This window comes from Gymnoscopelus braueri, assembly GCF_963280865.1.
Source record: "Gymnoscopelus braueri genome assembly, chromosome: 12".
NCBI classification, from domain to species: domain Eukaryota; kingdom Metazoa; phylum Chordata; class Actinopteri; order Myctophiformes; family Myctophidae; genus Gymnoscopelus; species Gymnoscopelus braueri.
The window spans coordinates 41,549,147-41,574,513 of NC_137614.1; the positions used below are offsets into that span (position 1 = coordinate 41,549,147).

Here is a 25,367-nt window from a genome sequence, read left to right on the forward strand (position 1 = left end):
ATTGAGCACAGAGCGAACAACTTAATAAATACAGAAATAACCAGTTATTAGTTACACACAAATTTATAAAATGTCTTCATTCATGTTGCAAAGGAATTATACAATTGGCTATGCTGTTTTCCTATATAGATTTTAAAAAAAAATTATTACAATAATTTACATGCAATAGAGGATGAAGGAATATGTTTGAATATTGATATAACCAAAACATAATAAATTAAATCAAATAATAGTAGGGTGATGTAATTTTTTTTGTTTTTTTACAAAAGACAGACAGACAGACAGACAGTGATTTCACCCATTTATTGTAAGATTGCAAGATGGTCCAACAACAATACACTGTGTGTGTGTCAGTGTGTGTGTGTGTGTGTGTGTGTGTGTGTGTGTGTGTGTGTGTGTGTGTGTGTGTGTGTGTGTGTGTGTGTGTGTGTGTGTGTGTGTGTGTGTGTGTGTGTGTGTGTGTGTGTGTGTGTGTGTGTGTGTGTGTGTGCAAATCATCCATGGTCTGGAATCATGAAAATAGAATATGTTATGTAACTTATATTTTAACAGTTACTTTGTGCTTGTCTTGTTTTGCTGTCATTTTTCTTCACATTATTCTTCAACCACACAACAATGTCAAAGTAACATGTTGATGCAAAACAAAGCAACATTAAGATAAATAGGACCCAGCGCAGAGTGGCCCACCAACCGGTTATCCTAAAAGGAAAAACAAGAAATATGATTAATCTTACATTGGTTATTTTATATGCCTATTTATGAATCCACTTTACTTTTATTTGGAAGAGAGTTATTGCAGTTTTATCAATGCAGCTAGTGGTCCTGTTGTCCTTTTAGACTTCATTTACTCACCGCATGTCATATCTTTCGATGAAAATGACTGTTGAATTGGTTGTTGCGATCAAGGTAGGCGTTGTCACTATGTGAATAAAATATGCATATATATATATATGACATAAAAAACAAAGCCAACATATTTTGGAATGTGTTCATTCATTTGATTTGTGTTTTCACAATCACACAACCTCTTGTCAACCACTTTAGCCCTATTTTTAAAATAGCTAAAAATAGAATATCTACAAGCTCACATCACAACATGTTGTGAGCTTCTGGAGCTGCTATTTACTATATTGAAAATGTGTGAGAGTTTGTGAAAATGTGTGAAACCTTTTTTTTTTTTACATGTTCATGGGTGGCCGGCTTGAATGTGTTTCAACTAGATTACCTGTGTCTTGGATCCGCAGGTAAACAGCAGTGAAGATGTCCCTCCCAGGTCTGGAGATCCCACACCAGTATGGGCCCTCGTCACTATGTCGGAGTGAAGTCATCCCTATGGAGAAGACCCCTGCATCCTTATCTTCGGTGATGAAGCTTCTGTCTGTTTGTCTCGGCTTTGTGGTTTTCACCACCACCTAGAAAGATAGATAGATAGATAGATCACTTTACTTATTGCAAGTTGCTCTGGATAAAGTGCCTGCTAAAATGCAAATTATATAAATAGATAGATAACCTCACAAGATTTGAAGATGTGTCCCTTGCACCAGTACTTTGTGCGGTGCCTGTAGTGAGCGTCATAGTGGCAGGAGATGTTCACAGAACCCCCTGCTCCTGCTGTCACCCGCGCTGGAGCAGAGAGCTGAGCTGAACCCGCTTCGAACCTCATTAGCACGAGCAGATTGAGGAACGGAGCTACAAAATGCACAAAAACAACATTTCACCATCATCAAAGGATACAAATTCAAACATTCCCCTAAATATATTCTGCCATTAGGGAGCTATTTCAAATCCTTAACAAAATGCCCTCATTACCTTTGAGAAAGCTCATGTGAAGCCCACATATCTTCATGATGCGGATGTGAAGCAGCCCACAGAAAACTATTTACACAGTAGGGACCCCACTTCTTCCCCTTTCTTTGTCTTGAGCAACGCTGTAGTGTGTGTGTGTGTGTGTGTGTGTGTGTGTGTGTGTGTGTGTGTGTGTGTGTGTGTGTGTGTGTGTGTGTGTGTGTGTGTGTGTGTGTGTGTGTGTGCGTGTGCGTGTGTGTGTGTGCATGTGGACATGAGTCATGAAAATACACTCTTGTTTCAGTCGATGCCGTCATGTATCATGTGATCTTAGAGGTATTAGAATGATCATAAGTACATAAAACAAGTTAACAAACATAGGCTATCATTCATTCATTCATCCATCAAATATTCCTGCATTTCTAGAACATATCCTAACTCTAACTCCAACCTTAAAGGGATAGTTCACCCTAAAAATTACTTATTTTCTATCAATTACACACCCCATGAAGCCTTGAATTCATGGCGATTTTTTGTTTCTGTCGCATTCCTATAAGCCAATAATCTTATGACCGGCCTTAGTGCAAAGAGCCCAGATCCAGGGGGAGTCAGCAACACAGGTGATGTCAATTTCCTGAGGGGAATGGCCCGCCCTTGCCACTGACTGGGTGAATTCCCCCTGTCTCGGTTGTCTCTCCTGGGAACAGAGTTTGGGATTTTGAACAGCAGGTGGCACTAAAGACCTGCATGTGGCCACAGAATAGGCCTACTGCCTGGGCCACCAGCAATACAGCACATGAAATGTTTCGTTTTTCATTCCCAGCCTATATAGTATGTTGAAATGTTCCTGTCCATTGCTTCGTGGAAATTCAAGCATTTACTTCCTTGACCTACTGGCAGTGATTTGACGCTGATCACTCCAGTGGTTTGTGAGATTAGCTGCACACACACACACACACACACACACACACACACACACACACACACACACACACACACACACACACACACACCATAAGAATGACAGATAAAGATCCAATGGATCAGACCCTTCCTCACCAAAGAGTCTGCCCAGCTCCTTATCAGCCCTCAGTCATCTCGATGTGATTGACCATTGCAACTCTCTCCATACTGGCCTCCCGGCATGCTCACTGAAGCCCCTCCAAATGATCCAGAATGCTGCAGCACGCCTGGTCTCCAACCTCTCAAAATGTTCACATCTCCCCCCCTTTTGTGTTTCTTTCACTGGCTTCTGGGTGCTGCCCGCACCCAGTGCAACACACTGGTGATGACCTGTTCTCTCTGGACTCTGCTTGTGTGACTCTTTACCTTGTTGTTTATTGACTACAGCTCATGTTCACTCTGCTTCTTCCGATCTCGCACTTGTAAGTCGCTCTGGATAAGTGCCTAAATTGTAAATTGCACAAGGCAATCAAAGGCATGGCACCCTCTAACGTTCAGGACATGATCCAACCCCACAACCATTCCCGCTCACTGCAGATCAGCTGCAGGAATGTTGTTCAAGTCTTCCCTAAAACACCCTGGCCAACGCTCCACACACTCCCTAACTATGGAATAAACTCCCCCTTACAGTCAGAACTCCAGACTTACTCCACTTTGTATCCCTTCTTGTCACCTTTTAGATAGATGCTAGTATACTCTACAGATAATATGTTGGTTACTTATATTATTTAGATAGCATGATGTTTAGACAGATGCTAGGTTTGATGTTTACCTCCTAATTACTTTGAGGCACTAGATTGTTCTCTTTGCACTCTACTTGTGTGAAGAGTGACTATTTACTTGTTTATTGACTAGAGTTCATGCTTACTCTGCTTCTTCCAATCTCTTGTAAGTTGCTCTGGATAAGGGAGTCTAACTAAATTGTAATTGTAAAATTCTAAATTGTCGTGTCATCTTTGAGTGCAGGCAACCACAGTTGTTACTACTTATTACTGTATGTTCAGAAAGAAAGATGAATGACACACTGGATGACATTTGATAGTTACATAAGAGTCTTCCATGGAAGTAAAAAGGGAAGTGTGTTGGTTTAATTTACATTAGTGATGGAAACCACCTCCACTGTTTCCACAACAAAACCCAAACATTGAAACCAAACTGTTGCAGTGTCAGCATAATTATGAAGAAGAACAACACACTGACAAACCTCTTTCAACCTGGCGTCCCTATTTTGTGCATGTCATTCACCTACATGTGCGAACATTTTCAAAAAAGATGTTCAAAATTGTTCAAACTTTCTAAACTCGCAAACATTATGAAAATAGCATATCTACAAACTCACAATGCGTTGCCATGAAGTGTATGTTAAATGGTTAACTTCCATCGCTTTGGCCTGAAAGGAGATACAAGGATTTATAATATAGTCACACAAGAATGCATGAGACCACATAATGTCCTGTTCTCTCTAATGGCTCAGTTTAGCCTGATTATCAGCCTGAAGCTGCGTGGAGCTTCAGTCTGAAATTGGCTGCAGTGTCGGCGATTGCAAGGGGGAGGGGATTCAAATTTCCCTAAACCAATCACAAGAGATCCACGGATCCGCCTACATCTGACGTCATCGCACAGCTTGCTTTAGCAGATATTCGCTGATTGGTTTGTCGTTAGACCCACCCCCACCTCCGACTCTCATTGGACGGTACTGGAGGGTATCGAAGATATCCTAGGCTCACATTTCAACACCTAACCAGACCAAGAGGCAGTCCACTCAGAGAGTGGGCGGGGTCTATGGTTTGGAACCAGGCTAGGCTCAGCTCCCATATGGTCATGAAATAATCTTGGCCCACTTGACCCGTTTAGTGAGAGGAATAGTTGACATTCACAATCACCAGATGCACTGTCGTCTGCAAAAAATTGTGAGAGATCAACATAGTCACACCACCAGGAAGGCCACTAGGGGATACGGTAAACAAAAACCCAGAACAGATGCAGTATTCATATCTGTAATGTATAGGGTCATTACGATGTGGTACACGTTATGATAATTGAAGCACCACCCATAAGTTATAAGAAACTACGGGCCCGCCCTTTTGTGCCTAGCTACATTTTCCACCATTTTGCGTTTTCTTCAAAACACACTTTTTGCTACCACTCTTTCATCCAAAACTCACAGAAATCGGTATATCAAGATTTATCAGGCTGCACAAATTAATTAATTAATAAACCTTAGCACCACTATTCTGGGATGAACATTCTGTGCAAATAGCCGATATCCAAACAAGCTTGTAGACATTTAGCGTAGAGGCGGGGTATAGACCCCTGGGGGACTGATCTGGTCAGCAAAGGGCTTAATTGGCTAAAGTAAAGTAAAAACCCTGTAACCTCTTCTTCTTTTCCAGCCTCTGTGACATTTCCTCGATGTTTTGTAATTGCAGGGAGACACCGTGAGAACAAGCAGGCAGGGTTGTTGTCACAGAAACGACCTCTTTCATTACGTTTGCTTTCAAGAACCAAGCTGTTTTCTGCTGACTCCAGCATATCTTTGATCAAATATCACACACACACACGTTTCATTGAGATAAAGTGTGCTACATTATAATGGGCTGTAAAGCGATTAGATTAGGTGCAGATTACGTTATATTACAACGCAAACTCCGCTTTATGACATATCACAGCCTGCTTTTGATCGTGTTAAGTGCCAAGCATATTTATCTTTATTTATCAAGCTATTAAATACTTTTGGAAAAGTATATAGTTTTGCTGCTTACTTATGTGAGATGTAAGATAAACATTTCTTAAACCTCCTAGCTGGTATAACAGAAGTACTTTATGACAATATACAGTAGGCTACATAAGCTGACATTTGGTTAATATCTTTTCTCTTGATTCCCAGACAACAAACAAACAAACATTAATATTCATGTACTAACAATAGGAATAGCTCTATTTTACCTCTTGCTTATTGCATATGAGATAACAGATAGACAGTTAACACTTAACCACTTAAACCCTAATTAGTTGACCGGAGAACCCCAGGGCTCTATACCAGATTGCCTTTCCCTTGACACCAAATCTACTATCTGAAAATAACTGATCTAAAATCTGGTATTTTTCCTAAATGTTCGCCCCCAGAATAGGGACGCTAGGATTGGTGAATCAAATAATTAATTTGACTAAACAGCATACAGCAGTTGGTGAATTATAGAAAGATATTAGAGATGGTAGCATTTGTATGATCCTATTTTCTAAGATCTCCGTATTCCCTAATTATTATTATTAGTTATTCTATAATACCCATGGCCTTTTTAGCCGTGGCTTTGTGTTTTCTGTGGTTCTGTAATTGTGTTGGTTGGACATTTCATTATCAGTCCTTCACACAAGGAGAAATGTTAAACTGGCAACGTGTGCATGGAGAATAAAGTATGATAGGTAATCATACATGGGTTCTTATGTTGGCACATTTGATAATCCTTTGTGAAACAATCTTTTGCAAATAAACCTTTTTTGGCAAAAGTCCCATGTTAGGAAGATTTGAGCAAACTGTGTGTGTATAAAAGGGAGCGTACCTGTAGACTCACTCACACTGCGATCATGGGGAAACTTCTCATTGTGACTGGTAAGTTAACTGAAATGCATTTTGTACTTTTCTTTTTACTTTTATTGAAATGATAATGTACTGTAGATAAAGGAGTAGTTCACCCAAAAGAATATATATATTTTTTTATCAATTACATCAAATTATTGTCTCAGGAATGCAACAAAAACAAAAAAAATTCCATGAAAATGATAATGTACTGTAGATAAAGGAGTAGTTCACCCAAAAAAATACTTTTTTTGGGTATCAATTACATCAAATTATTGTCTCAGGAATGCAACAAAAACAAAATAATCTCCATGAATTTAAGGCTTCATGGGGTGTGTAACTGATTGACAGTTCTTTGGGTGAACTACTCCTTTAAAGGTGATGTAAGTGATATATTGTTGTTAAAATGAGTGTTAAAGCTACATATAACTGTAAACAAAAATATTGCGTAAAATTATATTTTGAGAATTTGTACGTAATTTAAAATAACCTACACACAAATGTGGTGGTTGTACTGTAGTTGGTCTACCTGCTCTTCTATTGAGATGTTTAGACCCAGTGGTATGGTAGGACCAGTACTGGTCCTACCATAGGAGTGGTGCTGCCTGAAGGTCAAAAAACAATATCTCCCCTGAGCAAGCAGCAGGCATGCTTCGGCAGATCACTGGTAAAACTTTCAGCATTTGCAGTTTCGGCTGTTACAGAGTGCAGCTTTAAATAGCCCTATAGCTATTCTGATCATTGCAATAGAGAGTATTTGTTCAGTGCATCTATCTCTCGTTGCAGTGGTGATTTCTGAGCTACATTTATACTTTGTCATTCAACGAAAGATAAATTAGACTTACTTAACTTTTTTTTGTTTTTGGTTTAAGCTAACTATTATGTGTCTTTCTTTCAGCTCTGGCCCTGGTGCTGCATGCGCAGCTCGGTGAGTTTTCTCTACTGTTCCAGAAAAATGCACAATTGACTATTTATTTTATTGGACAGAGGACACCTTCTGTGTCTTCATTCGGTCTCTTTTTTATATAACATAATGGACAGTGATGGACAGTAACATATTTGAGTACTGTATTTAAGTACACTTTTGGGCAGCCAAATCAATGCACATCATTGATATCAATTTGGGGGTCCCTGACATGAAATAGTTTGCAGGGATGTTAAAAGCTAAAATGTGTTCCTGTATAAAATGTCAAATGTTGCTTGTGCATCGACACTCGACAGCTTCATCCTACATCCTGTCATGTTACTTCACCAACTGGGCCCAGTACAGACCACCCCCCACCGTCTACTTCCCCACCGACATCGACCCGTGTCTGTGTACCCATCTGCTGTACGCCTTCGCCACCATCAAGAACGGCAAGCTGGCCACCTATGAGTGGAATGATGTGACCCTGTACGGACAGTTCAACGCTCTGAAGAACCAGTGAGTCACCAAGAAGCACACACACGCACGCACACACACACACACGCGCACACGCACACGCACACGCACACACACACACACACACACACACACACACACACACACACACACACACACACACACACACAGTAATGTGCTCTAAGCTGTTTGTCAACACGTGCCTCTGCTTTCCTAGAGTTTGTAAAAACATGTTATTCTGTACCCAGAACAACTCAGATCTTCCACTTAAGTAAAAGTAGAAATACAGTACCACAGTGGAGAAATACTCTATTACAAGTAAAAGGCCTGTATTTCGAATTAACACAAGTATTACGATCAAAATCTGTGTAAAGCACCAAAAGTGCAAATACTCATTATGCAGAATGGCCAAGTCCAGAATAAAAAAAACATTACTTTATTGTATTATAATTATTGATGCATTAATGTGTATTGTTGCAGCTTGTAAAGGAGGGGCATATTTTAACTATTTTATATAGCCTACTGCTGGACAGCTTGTGACCACCCCCCCTCACATAATATAGTCATATCTTAATCTATAATAATACACCCTAATTTGTACCCTAACAAAGTAACTAAAAAAGGCAACATTTGTCTTCAAAATGTTGTGGAGTACAAGTAGCCAATAAAGTAGCAGAACATTTAAGTACTCAAAAGTGTCCTCAAGTACAATACATACAATGTAAATGTACTTACAGTTACTTTACACCACAGAACTAGGTAATATGTCATATTTCATGCAGTTCATAATCACTGTGGCATAAAATGTCTTTATTGTTTGGCAGGAATGGAGACCTGAAGACCATGCTGTCTGTTGGAGGATGGAATTTTGGCTCTGCTGGGTGAGTGGTTGATGTGCACACATCTGACAACTGTATGTGACTAATGTTTTCAATTTAAAGAAAAAAGTTGTCCTGCCCGGTTCTCCTCAGTGGCTTGAGCTATTGATCTGAAATTGCACACAGCCATTGACCATTACCATGTGCACGGAACTGTGAAGCCAGTTTTTCCGATTTCCCCAACTGTCAGCTGTTTATTCGCGTTTTTATGTAAAAGAATGTCGCCATGGTTACGGCTGCCCAGCTGTGGGATGGCCCCACGAGCTATGGGATGAATGGCTCCCGGGTTGCCAGATCATGTGCGCATATCCCCCTACGGATGCGTCGACCGGGTATGGACTAGTCTTGTGTAGTTGTCAATATAACAACTCCACAAAAATGGGTATTTGAAGACTTCTCTGAGGTATTTAGTGAGTCGCTAGAGTCTGTCCCCGACACTCGTGCCAAAATGACACAAGCATCGGAAATGCGTGAGAAATTAGATTGTTGTTGCGTTCCAAATTAACGTCTGCGCTAGGACAGTGCAGTATTAATTTTGGAATGTGGTTTTGTTTCAAACTGAACTGAATTCAGTTCTAACAAACAATGGAGCTTCCAGAAATGTCCTCAAAAAGACGTTTAATCAATCTCTGCTCCACTGACAGGTTCTCTCAAATGGTGTCCAACTCTGGTAACCGTCAGACCTTCATCGACTCAGTCATCTCCTTCCTGAGGAAGTATGAGTTTGATGGACTCGACATCGACTGGGAATACCCAGGAAACAGAGGAAGCCCATCTCAGGATCAGCAGCTGTACTCCGTTTTCCTTGAGGTTTGTTAGCGGCCACATCGAGCATATATTTACTTCTCCATTCATGACATGGTACAGTATCAGAGCTACACAATGAGTTATAACTTGCTTAGATTGACCGTTTTGGAAATACATCATAAGGAAACAAGTTTCTTTTGAGTGAACGGTACTCAATGCAGATTTTCACACAATATTCTCAGCACAAAATACATCTTTGGAAAAATAATGTATGCTTGATATGACATACTTAGTTAATACTTTACCCAACAAATGAATAATGGCGTGTGTAGCCTACATCCATTTTCTACCACTTATCTGGAGTTGGGTCACAGAGGTAACAGTTTTAGCAGAGGCTAACTCTGGCATTAGATGCCTCCTGACATATTAGATGATCGAACCACCTTAACTGTCTCCCTTCCACGTAAAGGAGCAGTGAGCAAGGAGATGCCAGCCACCCTGCCGAGAAAACATATTTACTTCACACCAGGTTTCCTATTTCTGCTTGAGGTCTGAGCCATGGGTCTTTGTTCTTTTCGAAAAAGTACCTCTAAGCTCCAGTGAATAAATGTTTTACAAGTGAAAAAACTGTGCGACTTACATTAAAAGTCTTGTCTTTCTGTTTCAGTAGTTCAATCGATAGTATATTCTCTTCTGCCTGTTGTGTTGACATTAAACAGGAGCTGAGAGCCGCCTTCGAGGCCGAGGGTAAGAAGACCAACAGAAATCGTCTCCTGGCATCCGCTGCTTTGGCCGCCGGCAAGGGCACCATCGACTCTGCTTATGAGATTGCCAAGATTGGCCAGTAAGCATGCGAAGATATAACACATATTATGCCCTTTGCACACTGTTTGCCTCTTTAACATTCTCAATAACGATGTGAGTAGGGATACCGATTATTCAACCTATTTTATTAATCGAATGATAATCGGATAATCGCAATTTTCGCATCACACCATTGCAAAAGAAAATCTCTAACAATTGTTTATTATTATTCTGGTTGTCGTAGCCCACCCATTGGTTTCCTTTGTAGGCATAGGGTGTCCTGCGGCGAGTTACAAACCTGAGTTGCTCCGTCCGCAAAATTACAAAAATAGCCTACAACGCGTCTACTTCTGAAAATGTTTGCTACTGTATTCAAAATATGGAAAAAGGGAAAAAATACATTTATATTTCTTGCCCCCAAAATCGATTATTTTACTATTTTTGTAATCAATTAAATTGATTAGATTTACAAAACGTAACTATGATTCTGATCTTCATTCATATTCTGTTGATGTGATGAATGTAAGCTGCTCACACACTCTCTCCTCCACATCCCAGGTCTCTGGATATGATGAACATCATGACTTACGACTACCACGGATCATGGGACCCCTTCACAGGCGAGTGCAGCCCCCTGTTCAAGGGCCCCAACGACGACGGTGGCTTCATCTATTTCAATATCGTGAGTAGAAAAGCGTCTCCCAGTTCAGTGTGGATTACCAACCAAAACCTGGTGGCTGGGGCAGAGGATAAAGCAGCATTCACACTTTAATACAAAAGTATTATAATAGAAATACCACAGTGTAGACATATCTGGATATTGACTTAAAAGTGCAAAAGTATTAGGATCAAAACAAAAAATACTCATTATGTAGATTAGACATTATTTCAGAATGACAAGTATTACTTACTTCATAGTATAATTAATGATAATGTAATTGTTGTTTATATTTTATATTGTTAATTCTGCAAAGTAATTAAGGTACCACATACATTTGCCTCCAAAATGTAGTGGAGTAGTAGTATAAAATGGAAATAGTCCAGTAATACTAGCACATCAAAACATACTAGCACAGTACTTGAGTGAATTAATTTGGTGACATTCCACCACTGAAGTGTGCAAATGTTGAAAACTGAAAACATGATGGTGTTTTGTTCAATACCTGTTTAACTGCAACCACCGCTGTGCTCTGTTCCAGGACTACACCATGAACTACTACAAGAGCCAGGGCGCCCCAGCGGAGAAGCTGATCGTTGGTTTCCCAACCTATGGTGCCTCATTCACCCTCAAGAACGCTGCCAACCATGGCGTGAAAGCCGCTATCGCTGGTGCCGGAACTGCTGGGAAGTACACCCAGGAACCTGGAGAGCTGGCTTACTTTGAGGTACGTGTTGTACGGTGACGGTATCAGTTTGGCTGGGATTGCCCCGGTTTCAAGTTGTAGTGTTCCGAGTTCCGACAAATACTGTTGTTGTTCTGTAACTAAGTAAAGAAAGGTGAAGTCATTAGGTGTGCTAAGTACTAAAATAATTGGTGTAAAGCTACATACTAGAGGATTTAGTATAGATCCCTGGCGGACCGCGGTCAACTATAGCAGTGGTTTTCAACCTTTTTCGTGTCACCCCCAAATTGACACATATTAGCCCACGGACCCCCATTTGAAAAGATATGCCTGGGACTCAACCATCTTGATTTCTTGGGGGTCCCAATCTACACTGTATCATCATCATTAGTGTTCATTTAGGCTGCACCAACGCTCCTGATTTCGTGTATAGAGGGGCGGGTGTATAGAGGCGCAGAGAGACTGCGCCTGTTCCCATTGGTTCACCGATCTGTCCGTCAACCCCCGCCCCGTTAACACAACATTACGAGCGACGCCCACTGCACTCTGGTTGGTTGGGGAAATGAAACACTTCCTATACCGGGTACACCGACGCGTTCCTCCAGGCTTTTATTTTTTAGCAAAACTAAACAATAAAAGTCTGGAGATCGAGGCTAGTGTTCATTTAACTCTGAGAATGTATAAATGGAACCAAATGGACCCGTCAGGGTCCATTTGGTTCCATTTGTACACTCTCAGAGTTACAGACACATAAGGGTCAATTTGGTTACTAACTATTAATTTGGCTGGGGACCCCCTGGAACCCCCTCAAGGACCACTGGTGGTCCCCGGACCACTGGTTGAGAACCACTGAACTATAGGGTTTAGCTGTTTGCTAATAAAGTTTTTGTTTTTGTCAAAAATGACAGATCTGTGGATTCTTGGAAGGAGCAACTCAGGTTTGGAACTCACCTCAGGACACCCCATACGCCTACAAAGGAAACCAATGGCTGGGCTATGACAACGAGAAGAGCTTCCAGATCAAGGTAAGGAAGCAATTCAATGGCATGTACGTGTTGTACATGCCATAATACTATGGTATGTTTGTGTTATGTTGAATTAGCACTGTTTTGTTATATGCAATGAGCACAATGTATCACTGAACTCAACACCTTAAGAAATAGTGAAAATATGTCATTTAACCACAACAATAGCAACATTGGTGTAGTGCTGCTATTGTATACAGACATTTGCTTTTCTCTGCTGTTATTTAGACTTTTATAGATCCCTGAGGGACACCAGTAAACAAATGATATATGTTTAAAGTATTTAATTGCCACTCATTGTTGTCTTGACGAGAGCAAATGCATGTGAATATTAACTCTCCATGTCTCATATTCTCAATCCTTTTCATTTCAAGGACCCTCAGTTCTGTATGCCGTAGCCCACAAACCCCCATAACTCTCAGAGTTACAGACCTGTAAGGGTCCATTTGGTTCCTAACTATCAATAATTTACCTGGGGACCCCCTGGAACCCTCCCAAGGACCCCTAGGGGTCCCAGCCCAGACCCCACGTTAGGAGAACTGCTGCTGTGCGGGACATCTCTTGCATTCATCACAATATTGCAGTATTATTCATGACCCGTCCTGGCTGTCCGTAGGTTGACTGGATGATGAAGAACAACTTCGGTGGAGCCATGGTGTGGACCCTTGACATGGATGACTACACAGGCACATACTGTAACCAGGGCAAATACCCTCTGATCAATGTTCTGAAGAAGAGCCTCGGTCTGGAATCAGCATGTAAGAATCTAAATCTAATAAAGGCGCTGATCTTCAGGTATACCGATGTGAAAGCTATGTGCACACATAATGAGGAGATTTATCACCTGAACAGTAAGAGTCACTATTCTGGGGGAAAACATTGGGCGAAAATAGCCCAAGGCCGCTGGGTGAACAGATTTGGTGTCAAGGGAAAAACTCAGTGGACCTAGTATAGAGCCCTGGAGAACCCCGGTCAACTAAGAATATAGGGTTTAAGGGGTCAAGGCTTAATTTGTCACACAATATTATCACTCTACAGAAAATATACGCACATTACAATACATACAAAAGTGTTGATGTGACAAAGTATAAATAAAGTCAACTAATCAACTATATAATCTTTTCCAGCTTGCAAAGCCCCAGCCACACCCCTCCCCCCAGTCCCAGGCGCTTCCACCACCAGTGGTAGCGGTGGCGCTACAACACCAAAGCCCATTCCAACCAAAGCGCAGCCCCAGCCCAGTGGAGGCGGCGGCTCCAGCGGAGGCAGTTCCACCTTCTGCCAAGGAAAGGCCGGTGGCCTGTACCCAGACCCAACAAACAAGAACGCATTCTACGAGTGCAGCCAGGGCAGGACCTACATCCAGCACTGTGCCAGCGGCCTGGTCTTTGACACCTCCTGCAAATGCTGCAACTGGGCCTAAAGCCACCATGGTTACAGATTGACTAGTTAACTGCTCAAGAGGCAGGAAGCTTTCTCTGTTTTGCATTTGTTAACTCGTAACAACTTATTCCATTATGACTGCAAAGTCCTTCCAGCCAGATGGAATGGATAACTATGTAGAATGTCACTCTGTTCTCTTGAGTGGTTGATTTAGAAAGCGATCCAATAAACATTGCAGTTGCTGAAAATGTTTTGCATTCCCTCTCTTTGCTGATGATTATATCAAGTGCCATGACACAACCATAGGTGCAACATCTACTTAAAAAAACAAAACAATTGTCACTGTTTAAATACAAAAGCTCTCGCGGTTTTAATGCACATTATCATCGTGTACAGAATCTCAGTATACCGTACGGTAACAAAGTCACAACAGCAACAACACAGTTAAACCAGATTTATAAATGCATAACTCCATTAAATAGGAGCCCAAATGCCATAGTGGGTTTCACATGGGATAATAATGACAATCACAATAATGCTTTGTTCATTTAAAATGATAATTTTATACAAAACACACACAAATGCAATTATTGGACATCTTTGATTTACATCTAAGACATAATAAGAGTTTGAAATGACTATCCCTATAGCAAAATATTGATGACCTCCTTAAAGCTACAATACCGGACTTATTTTAATGAATAAAAAAACATTATTTTAACCAATCTGTATGGTAAAGTTATTTTAAGCAGACAACGCACCAGATTGGACACAGTACATTACAGCACTATCATTATTGTAATTTGGTCATCATTGCGTTTATCTCTGTCTGTTAGGGGGAGTAAGAGAGTAAAAAAGTACATAAAACGTTGTAGCTTTAACAAATTATTTGATATCAAGCACAATAAAAAGAGGTGGTGCATTCTTCAAGGGCTTACAGGGAAACACTCCTCAGCTGCTCTGGTTGTGGTTTTCTTCTATCTGCTCGACGGTTTGGGCAGCATTATTAAATACTACTGTTGGCTCCTCCACCATGGCTGACTTTTTGGATGTTCCTTTTGGAAGGAAGGCAGGGTGGGGGGAAGAGAAGGAGGGGGGGGGGATATGATGAATGATGAACTTCAAACCAAGGCCAGTTTTATCATGAACATAATTACTGATTCTATAGAAACGGTGAGAGAAAGCTAAAGAGTAACTAAACCCTACAACCAAATGTGTGTAAAGCCTGACATCTAGTTGCGCAAAGTGGAGTACTGCACCATCTGTCATCTGCCACAGAGCGATGTCTCTACATAGCATTCTGAGAGTCAGCGGGCAAAGCTCAATGACGTGTGATGTTAACAAATATTTATGTTGTATGCAGTGTTGTAGTTTTTTTCATGATATCGTAATTCTGGGGTTAAATATAACAAAAATACGCATCAAATCATTGTGAAAGACATTGTTTGGAGAACAAGGGTGTATCATTGTTTGCTTATGAGAAGGTACGATTTTTGTTTTGTTTTCTTCAGTGGTAAATCATTGTATTTGTCATGTTTTGGCGGTGGGTGGGCCTTTAGCACTATATAGGGTGACATCACCTGGCTCCAAAACCAGCCAATAGCAGAGAGCCACTGCAGTACCCAGCTTTTCACCACAGATTTGGTTTTAGTTCATAATTATTAATGGTGGGCCTGGACTGCTGGTATAGCGCTCCAGGCACATAGGCTACAATGTAGCCTGACAGCTTTCCTATCTATAATAAAAGGTATAAAAAGCCCCAAATAAATCTTTAAAAACAATAATTATCATTATTACCTGTACCTGTGAGGTAGTTTTTGTGCATCCGATGGAACAGCAACAGAATGAAGAAGAGGATGAAACCACAGCAGCCGATGATCACCCCACAGAGCAAGAAGCTGTAGCTGCCTTCAGTCTGAATTATCTGCGAATGGGACAGCGAAATTAAACAAAAAAAAAATTAAGCATGAATTAAACATAGGAACTTTGTTCTAAATCTATGCAAGGAATTGCTTCTTTGTTTTGTAAAATTTGAAATCAACCACTTAAACGGTTAAACCCTATAATACTATAAGCCCCCAAGGCTCTATAGTAGGGTCCCTCCTTTTTTCCTTCTACACCAAATCTCTTCATCGTAAATAGCAGATCTCACAATGCATCACGACTTGTAGGTTATTGTCATCAAATCTTCACCCAAGAATATTGATACTATTTATGTGGTTCATGTGGTTAAACTACTATAAATCTGTGTGTGCTTTGGAATTTGCAGCAAAATGGCACCCATCAGTCTTACCGAGCCAACCACAACCTGCATCACCATCTCCCCCATCCCTGCGCTTGTTACCAGGACAGACGTCGCACATCCTGAATGGAGAAACAGTGCACAACTTGTATTTCCTGTTTGTACTTTTACAGCTTTCTAGGTTAAATGTATATGCGACAATGTCGCTTTCCAGATCTGACCTTCAAGCTAACAACGTGTCACATTCCGTTGGCAAACGACACGTTCGTAATACGGATTATAAATGAGGCGTTATTGTGTTATTGATTATACCAATGTTTAGCTACTACTATACCTTGGTAGTCAAGGATATCTTCAGTATAGGCCACCATGCAGGGGAAAATGCTGCTGAGGAACAGGCCACACAAGCAGGTGCCAATAAACAGAAAGCTGCTGCTTGTGTAAAAGATAAGCAGCAACAACACAGTGACAATGACGCCGGCCTGGAGGACACAGAGGACAAGGCACCGTCAGTAACAGAGAAACCTAAGGGTATCGGTCAACACTTCACTTTGAAGTGGACCAGTGTATCATAGTGTCATGTATCATAGTGTCATAGTAACGTCTGTCTCTCCCTTCCCTACAACACCCTGGCCAAGTCCTATAGCTTTCTTTGGTGAGGAATGACCTACCCCACCAGTCAGGAATGCAGACTCACTCCCTGCAGCCTGAAAATTAAACTCTTCAGACTACACCTGACCCCCTAGCACTCCTTATATTACTCCTCATTCCTCTTGTTGTCTATTTTTTTTTCATTGATGGTAGTTACAGTATACTAGGTAGTTGTTCACATATGTTGTTATTTAGATAGACATTTACTGTTTGCTTGACCTCAAATGTTAGTATTCTAGTTTCTTTGTAGCACTACATTGTTTTCTTTGCATTCTATTTACATGAAAATGTACACTGTCATTTGTTGACTAGGGTTCATGACACTTACTCTGATCTTACACTTTGTACGTTTCTCTGGATCTGGCAAATGCCTAAACTGTGAATGCTCAAATGAGTAAACATTCTTAATGTTATTTACCAGGTTGAACATGAGCAGCCTGACAGGCTGGATGCGGACAGAGAGTGCGATGGACAACAGGCGGCCCACGGTGATGGCCGCCCAGAAAATACTGGCCAGGTAGCCTGCCGTCTTGTGGGACAGCGACATAGGAGCTGCCACGGCGTAGGTGTACACAAAGCCAGCATACGCACCCTGACAATACAAAGCAAAAAAAAACACAGATGTTTATGTTTTCTGGGTACACATATAAAAAGCGAACACTGCACTATACTCATTGTGATCGACGCATTGAATTAACATTAATAGAAAAGGAAGAAGAAAGATAGCACATTATATTCAAATATTCACACGCCTCACTCACCACAATACCATCGGTCATGAAGAGCACCATCCCACCCAAGATATGAATCATAAAAAATGACACCGGCAGCCCACGCAGGTTATCGTTCTGACAACAGCCAAAGATATCTCCATGACCTGAAACACAACACAACATTTTGCCATGCTCAATGTCATATTTTATTCATATTTTTTAGAAAAGATTTCATAAAATGATTTGAAAACCAAGCAGCCGATAAAGGCTCAATCAGTGATACAAATACAGTCAAAACAAATGGGTTTATCCTCACCAGAATAATAAAAAATATATATAGCTCTTGATCGGGGTGGATTACCGCACAGGCCTACCAGGCTGAGGCACAGGGCCCAAGGGCTCAGGGGGCCCCTAGCCAGAGCCTTTGTGTCAATTGTCACTGTTGTTAACTTAGCATTTTGTGTCAAAAGGTTTAGTCCTGTGGGCCAAATCCGTCCCATGGGGAGCTTTCTTGTGGCCCCATTCCAGATTCCAATGTAAAAATGTATTATTTGATTACTTTTGCAAGCCTGTGCCAGGGGCCCATTGTCTCATAATCCACCTATACTGTAGTGTATGCACTTGATACACGTTTCTGTTATCTAGATGACTGAGTTAGCTCTTGATAAAACAACTATTATTAAAAAAAATACAAAAAAACATTGGCTTAAAATACCTATCATTTTATTCACGATAGAGTAAGAAAGTTCCAAAAACATATTTTACATCTACATCATCATTGGGGCACAACACCCTAGGCTGAAAATGTAGTTGTTTTCCACTTCAGGTGGAAAAACGACACCATCACGCCGACCTTATAGTACACAGTGATGTAAGCAACACAGCTGCAGCTAATCAAATTAATAATGGGTGCATTAGATTTTAGGTGTGTCAATACTGTCTATCATGCTTGCACATTGGCATGGCTCTGGACACGCCTATGCAAATCTAACACACTCATTATTAATTTGTGTGGTGCAGCTGTGTTGCTTACTAGTCTGCCATGTTTTTAATCTGTTGTAGTTTTTAACCTGAACTGGAAAACAAACTACAAAATCAGCCTAGGCTGTTGTGCCCGTAGATATAGAAACCTAGATACCTCATTGGCCGCTGCAGTTCATTGGCGCGACCTGTATCTCGGGCGCTATTTTGGAGAAGGCAATCACAGCGCGTCTTTTCCGGTACTTGTCAGAATCTAGTTGTATAAAAAATATCCCGTTATATTTTTATACAACTAGATTCTGACAAGTCCCGGAAAAGACGCGCTGTGATTGGCCAGTAGTCAGGAAGCTTGCCTTCTCCAAAATGGCGACTGAGATACAGACCACAGACATAAAGGTAGACGCCTCCTCCGGCTCTGAGGCGTCTGTATCTCGGGCGCGCTTCCTCTTCCGCAGGGCAAGTGGGAAACTTCCGCGTTCGGTAGGCCAATCAGAGGCAGGTGAGGGCGGGACAACTAGATTCTGACAAGTCCTGTAAAAGACGCGCTGTGATTGGCCAGTATTCAACGCGCTGTGATTGGCCAGTAGTCACTTTGAGTGGCAGCGTGCCCCCGCTAATATGGCGGCCGCGATGCAGGTCGCTCCAACGAACTGCAGCGGCCAATGAGGTATCTAGGTTTCTATATCTATGATACCTATCTTCGATACGATTCGATATCTATGATCTATGGTTGTGCTTGTGCCCCTGTTCAAAACAATCCTGGACTGGGCCTCTTAATGACCTACACAGAGATACAGCGTCTCCTACTGGTACCTCTAAGAAGTGTCTTCCACACAAGGCCTCCTGAGGAGGGTCCATTCAGTTGCTTACCTCCAGTTTCTTCTTTTGTCTCCAAGTCGAGCCCGTCTGCCCCCTGCTGGTGCTCCATGCCCAGTTCATCTTTATCCAGCAGAGTGGGGTTGGTGCTGGGACAGCAGGGGAGCAGCTGTTCTCTGTACATCAGAAACAGCACTGCCATGGGCACCGGCAGCTGTAGGTGGGGTTTACAAACGGACATGAAGTCTGAGGAAATGTCTCAGCATAATGTCATAAAAGTCAAGGATTAACCGACTAGAAATAGGTGGTCAAGGGGTCAAAGGTCAAGGTCAGACAGTGACCTCACAAAACATGTTCATTAAAGAACAGTTTGGTCCAGCACCTGTTCTTTACATTTTAGGAGGTGTATAGGACCACTTCGCCCATTTTTAACGTATCGTCATTTAATTGGTCCGCACTAATGACCATTATAATATGGTACCATTTTTGGGCGGTGAAACCGCCCCTATAAGTGAGGTTTGGATATTTGTACAACAAATCCTGCGCTGTGATTGGCCAAAAATGTACAAATGTACAACCCTACAAAAATGTACAACCCTGCACTGTGATTGGCCAATCACAGTCTATTCAGGACTGTGATTGGCCAGTGTCACATGACACATGTGCATAGCCCTATATAAGAAACCATAACTTTAAAAAAACCATAAATTTGTTTTTTTTAAGTTATGGTTTCTTCCATCATAAAGAGTGTTTCAATAAATGTATTTATTTTTTGTACATGATTGGTTGACTCCATTCAGTATTGTGATTAGCTAGCAAGACACCGCCCACTTCACACAGGGTGTGATTTTTTTTCGCTTTTTGCTTGCCTCTTTCTTATATTATTTGACAATTTGGCCAGTGTTTGACCGGTTTTTATATTATAGTTTTTGATAAAGTAATGGTCTTTTTTCTTTCTTTCTTTCTTTTTGAAAAATTAAAAAGGTCTTAAAAGTCCTTAAATTGTCACTTAACTGTCATCTGGAGACCCCCCCAAAAAACATCTGTGGGGGTCCCCACCCACGGGTTGAGAACCACTGCTTTTAAGCAATGCATCTGGTCTGTGATTGTGATGTCAAATAAACATACTAAATCAAACCATTCCAGTGTCTTACATTGATAAGTGCCATAATCCAGAAAGCATAGTGCACAATGGACTCCTCCTCCGGCTCCGCGTGGGCGGGCAGGAGGTTCTGGTTCTGGCTGATGTTGTGGAGGACCATGGGACTGTTACGCAACGTGTTCCTGAAGTGATGCATGATCTCGGTCTCGTTCCCGGTGTGGTTCCCGCAGCCCGTCTCTGACAGGAATGGATCTGCGATCAGCGGACTCACCAGGGCTCCGAACCCGATGAAGAAATGCAACGCCTGCAGAGTGGGGGGGGGGGGAGCGGAACATTGATGAATAACGACTTTTTTCTCAAGGAAGAAATTCTGGCTGAATCGACGATAATGAAAACGTTTTACCGTTTTATACATCATTAGTAGGTACTTTTCATAGCACGGCTCTGCAGAGGTCTAGCCGTCTAAAGGTCGGTCTGTGTGTTTGTGTGTCTGTGTGTCTGTAGTTAATCGCATATGTCTTGCACACTGCCAGTAGGCCAAAGAAGCACCTCCACTATTTTCCCCCACATAATGTTTTATACTTTTTGAAATAATTTAACTTTAATTTTAATAATGGAAGTCAACAGGGCACTGATTGGACTGCAGCCTTGCCCAAATTTGGAGTCATACATCATAGATATGTCATAGATAGATGACGTCTCTAACGTCTAACTTCTCTTTGAGAAGCCCGAGGTCCACATGATTAATAACTTTAAAAAAAAACATTAATAAACATAGTCATAAAGAAGATCAGATGAATCAAATTCTCTTCATGTTTTCGAGAGGATGCTGTTTATACTTTGGCCCACGTACTCCTAGATGCTACTTGAATGTTAATGCTATCCCAACCACACACTGTTTTGCAGCCACAAAGCCGCTGGCAGTAAGCTAATTGCTTCTTCCCACAGACAATCAGATATAAACGGAAAGATATAAACAATCTGGCCAGAGAAAAGAAAAATAAGTTCGGGAAATGCTAATACTCGAGATTACAAATGGAATTTTACAGGTCCAATTTGGTTCCATTTATACACTCTCAGATTTAGACAAACAATGAGGATTTTACTATGTAGATTGGAGTACCAGTTCTAAAAATCATAATTGGATCCGTGGCCTTATGTATATGAAACTGGTCATCCTTGATATTAAAAAGTTTAAAAAGTCACTGTAACAGTTACATCAATAGTAGCCTCGCGTAGCCAGACTACTGTATATCACTGCGTGGATATGAGTCTGGTGCTTCTATGAGGACGTTTTTTTTTCTCCAAGGGGGCGGGATCAAAACAATGGCTCTGGACGCAATTGGTTAAACCTACAACCAACTACCAATTACAGTCTCCCATATTTGAATACTGGGCCCTGATTGGTCACCCCAGACTTCGGGAGCAGGAAATGGATTCACAACGGAGCGGTGCCAGACCCAAATCGCTGAGGGCAATTTTTTTTTTTGCACTGGCAGATTCGTCTGGTCCCAGGCTACATCAATAGCACTTTAGCCATGTAACCTATACATACTTAATTGCCCGGGGTCCCCAGGGCTCTACTATACTAGGCCTGCTAGTACTTTCCTCTACACCAAATCTCCCAAAATAGTCATAGAATGCTATTTTCGCTGGATGTTGGCCCCAAGAATAGGGACGCTAGGGTTTGCCTTAGTCCAGCCAGTGGTTATAGTTACCTGCAAGAACATGGCGGAATCCTTCTGATAAATGGTGACCAGCTGGATGTTGGCGATGGTATCGATGATGCCCATGGCCAGGCCCGACACCGCCATGGCGATGGCCAGAATCAGAACCGTGTTGCACCATGGTATTATGGCAAATATTACAGAGATGACGAGAGCAGAGATAAACAAGGCAGACAGAGCGCTGAACAACCTTTAGGGGAAAGACAGAATAAAGTGAGCCGCATTAATGGAAGTTAACAGGACTTATTGTTTCCCCATTTAATAATAATTGTACAGTGTTCATTAAATGCAGTTCTCATTTTTGTATACAGTGCAGAAAAAAGAAAAGAAAAAACAAATACAATTCTGTGGAGTAAACAGCCACAGTAAGAGAAATAACATAGACACGCACGTACACACGCACACACGTACGTACACACGCACACATGTACGCACACACTCACACAGAGACAGACACAGACACACAGACACACACACGCGCACACACACACACACACACACACACACACACACACACACACACACACACACACACACACACACACACACACACACACACACACACACACACACACACACACACACAGTGTTCTGTGAAATGCTTGGCCAGGGGGGGAGATATTGTGCTTATGAGCTTTGGGCAATATTACTTGTCAACCGGTAGGTGTGCTACGTGCTACGGCACCTCCAACCACTGCAGATGTACTAGTTATACTGCATCCACATACTCTACCATACACATTGTTTAACCACTTATATACTTAGTTGACCGGGGTCTCCCAGGCCCAGGGCTCCATACTACTGTAGGTTTTCTCCTTTGTCCGTCTACACCGAATCTCTTCACCCCAGAATATAGGGATGCTAGGGTTCATGTGGTTAAAATAACATTTTATCCTTTAAAATTAGTTCTGGCTTGCAGCTTCACCTCTGAAACAGTGCAAATACACCACGGGCCAGGTTACTCACGTTTTCTTGAAAACGCCACCGATGGAGCTGCCAATGAGCAAGCAGAACTGCTGAGAGAAGAACACCCAGGTGATCTGACTGAGCGTGGAGTTGGTCTGGCACTGCAAGTCCAATATCGTAGGTCCAAGAAACGCGATGCACAGTCCAAAGCTGAAGAACACACTCCAATAGGTCAACGTGTGATGGGCATTCCGTTTGAACAAAGTCAGTATCCTCTCTTCCACAAACATCCTGACTGACACTGACCCGACCCGTCTTTCCAGTCAGCAAGGAAGTAGTTTAGATCTCTGTACGAGACAGATACCAACTATAGTAAGATGCTTGCCATCTTGATTTCTTTTAAAGCTGCTCCATGGGCCTGTACCCTCCTCTTTGAATTGCATAACTGAAAGGATGTCCTCTGTAGTTAATGGGTAGAGTTTCTTCTAACAATAATATGTCTATTTAAATTGTGTCAATCATTTGCAATGAAAAAAAGAAGTCTGGTGTTGAAATCCTATCCAAAAGAACGGCTTTATGTGTCATCGTACTTGTACATGGACTACTAGGATGTACTGTACATTGCACAACTTTGACAGATGCCTGTTAACGGTAGAGAGACTGTATATATTCACTCATACGTAGAATGTTTATATTCTTTCACGTATTCACTGTTGATGGACTGTACACATAGTATGTATCCATTCTTATATTTATTGTCGATAGTCTCTACAGTACAGTCTTTCACACTCACTGTTGATACAGTGTTCATATATTCACCGGCCATAGATGTACAGTACAGTATTGTGATGGATATTCATATACTCACTGTACATTTATATTCATTGTTAGACTATAATTATATTCACTCATTCAGAGATCCAGTGCACAGATATAGGGCCAGCAGCTCAGTAGTGTTTATTATAATACTTTAATTGTAATTATTTTGGACAGAACGTGTTTTATATGCATGGATAACGCATTATGAATGAATTAAGCTAGAATTTTGATTCAAATACCACCATGTACTGTACAAATCCAGAAAACTCATACGTAGCAAGTAGCTCTTTTATCTTCATATTAGTTGATGCCTAAGTTCTCCTCTATGGATCAGAGACATGGAGAGTGACAAATATTTCCACCAACAAACTCCAGACCTTTGTTAACAGATGCCTAAGACACATCCTGAACCTCAGGTGGCCCGATAAAATATCAAACGCCAGCCTGTTGGAAAGAACCAACCAAAACGCCATCAGCCAGGATGTGAAGAAGAGGAAGTGGGGGTGGATTGGACACACCCTCCGAAAGCCAACTGATAACATCACTAGGCAGGCACTGGACTGGAACCCACAGGGCAAAAGAAAAGTGGGGAGGCCAAAACAGACCTGGAGAAGATCAGTCGAGAGTGAGGCAAAGACAGCCGGACTATCGATTCGTGGGCCCAGCTGAAGAAAACTTCCCAAAACAGAGTCCGATGGCGGGGTGTGATTGCGGCCCTATGCCCCATCTAGGAGCTTACAGGAATAAGTCAAGTGATGCCTAAGTGCTAAGCATTTGCCTACATGTGGTGAAAAGTGATTTTTATAAATCCCTTTTTTATGCATTACCATAGCAGTGATGGTATGTGCATGATTCTAACTTTTGTCTCTCTAGTATCTGATGGAAGACCCAGCCACATGGATCAACCACAAGGCATTTATTTACCATCACACAAGTCCAGTAAATTCAGTCCATTCAAATGTAATTTAAACATGCTGCTTGCAAAAAAATCCATAACAAAACATGAAAGGAACACAAATACTTTTTGCTGCTTGCCATTAATAACTCTTTCAGCTTGTGCTTCGTGATGTGCTGACACACCACACACAAAAGACAACATAGAATAGAACAACACCTAAAAATACTGTCAGATACAGCAATACAAAGGTAAGAAACAACAATAAGAAGCATCACCAATAAAGAAACAGCATACAAAAGTATACACTCCTGCACTATGCAGAAAAACAAGAACACCAGGTTACAGTGTCCTCAAAGCATCAAGACAAAAAAAGTGTCAACTGTGCAACCAATTTAATTAGTGCAATGCAAAGAAAAGTGACATTGCACTGATTACTAGTTACTAGTCACAATTATTACATAATCACCTGATCGCAATTATTTGAGATAATTGCGATTGTTATGCATAATCTTCAGAATCGTTTCCATTCATCTGTATAAATTCATACATTTTCAAACGGAAATAGCAGATCTACAAGCTCATAACGTGAGCAATGTGATGCGTGTATCGTCTATTTCCATTATTTT

The 25,367-nt window shown here is 41.4% G+C and overlaps 3 protein-coding genes across 3 annotated transcripts; 1 reads left to right on the forward strand and 2 right to left on the reverse strand.

Moving 5' to 3' along the window:
- Positions 1 to 335: 335 nt before the first annotated feature.
- LOC308097140 (CMRF35-like molecule 3) lies at positions 336 to 1,897 on the reverse strand. Its single transcript, XM_080444744.1, has 5 exons — positions 1,810 to 1,897; positions 1,511 to 1,689; positions 1,226 to 1,412; positions 853 to 919; positions 336 to 699 (listed from the first exon to the last, which is right to left on the reverse strand). Exons 1-5 carry the CDS (start codon positions 1,844 to 1,846, stop codon positions 546 to 548), a joined length of 624 nt encoding a protein of 207 aa, XP_080300870.1. The 5' UTR covers positions 1,847 to 1,897; the 3' UTR covers positions 336 to 545.
- Positions 1,898 to 4,766: 2,869 nt separating this feature from the next.
- Positions 4,767 to 13,926, forward strand: LOC308096575 (acidic mammalian chitinase-like; the record flags this gene model as incomplete). The annotated part of the gene is made up of 12 exons (XM_080443992.1): positions 4,767 to 4,771; positions 6,300 to 6,358; positions 7,224 to 7,253; positions 7,547 to 7,748; positions 8,531 to 8,587; positions 9,229 to 9,394; positions 10,051 to 10,175; positions 10,694 to 10,817; positions 11,335 to 11,520; positions 12,387 to 12,503; positions 13,120 to 13,261; positions 13,631 to 13,926. The coding sequence occupies 12 exons, from the start codon at positions 4,767 to 4,769 to the stop codon at positions 13,924 to 13,926; spliced, it is 1,509 nt and encodes a 502-aa protein (XP_080300118.1).
- An 889-nt stretch (positions 13,927 to 14,815) lies between these two features.
- Positions 14,816 to 23,314, reverse strand: mfsd4ab (major facilitator superfamily domain containing 4Ab; the record flags this gene model as incomplete). The annotated part of the gene is made up of 10 exons (XM_080443678.1): positions 14,816 to 14,941; positions 15,690 to 15,810; positions 16,180 to 16,250; positions 16,463 to 16,610; positions 17,198 to 17,371; positions 17,541 to 17,656; positions 19,344 to 19,503; positions 20,444 to 20,695; positions 22,110 to 22,308; positions 23,085 to 23,314. The coding sequence occupies 10 exons, from the start codon at positions 23,312 to 23,314 to the stop codon at positions 14,838 to 14,840; spliced, it is 1,575 nt and encodes a 524-aa protein (XP_080299804.1). The 3' UTR covers positions 14,816 to 14,837.
- Between the last annotated feature and the right edge of the window lie 2,053 nt (positions 23,315 to 25,367).

Bases quoted from the DNA above. Each gene is read 5' to 3' on its own strand.
- LOC308097140 (XM_080444744.1), bottom strand. From the start codon at position 1,846: ATGAAGATATGTGGGCTTCACATGAGCTTTCTCAAAG. The intron at 1,413-1,510 runs GTTATCTATCTA...CTATCTTTCTAG, and splicing joins ACATCTTCAAATCTTGTGAG to GTGGTGGTGAAAACCACAAA. The intron at 920-1,225 runs GTAATCTAGTTG...TTATTCACATAG, and splicing joins CCTGCGGATCCAAGACACAG to TGACAACGCCTACCTTGATC.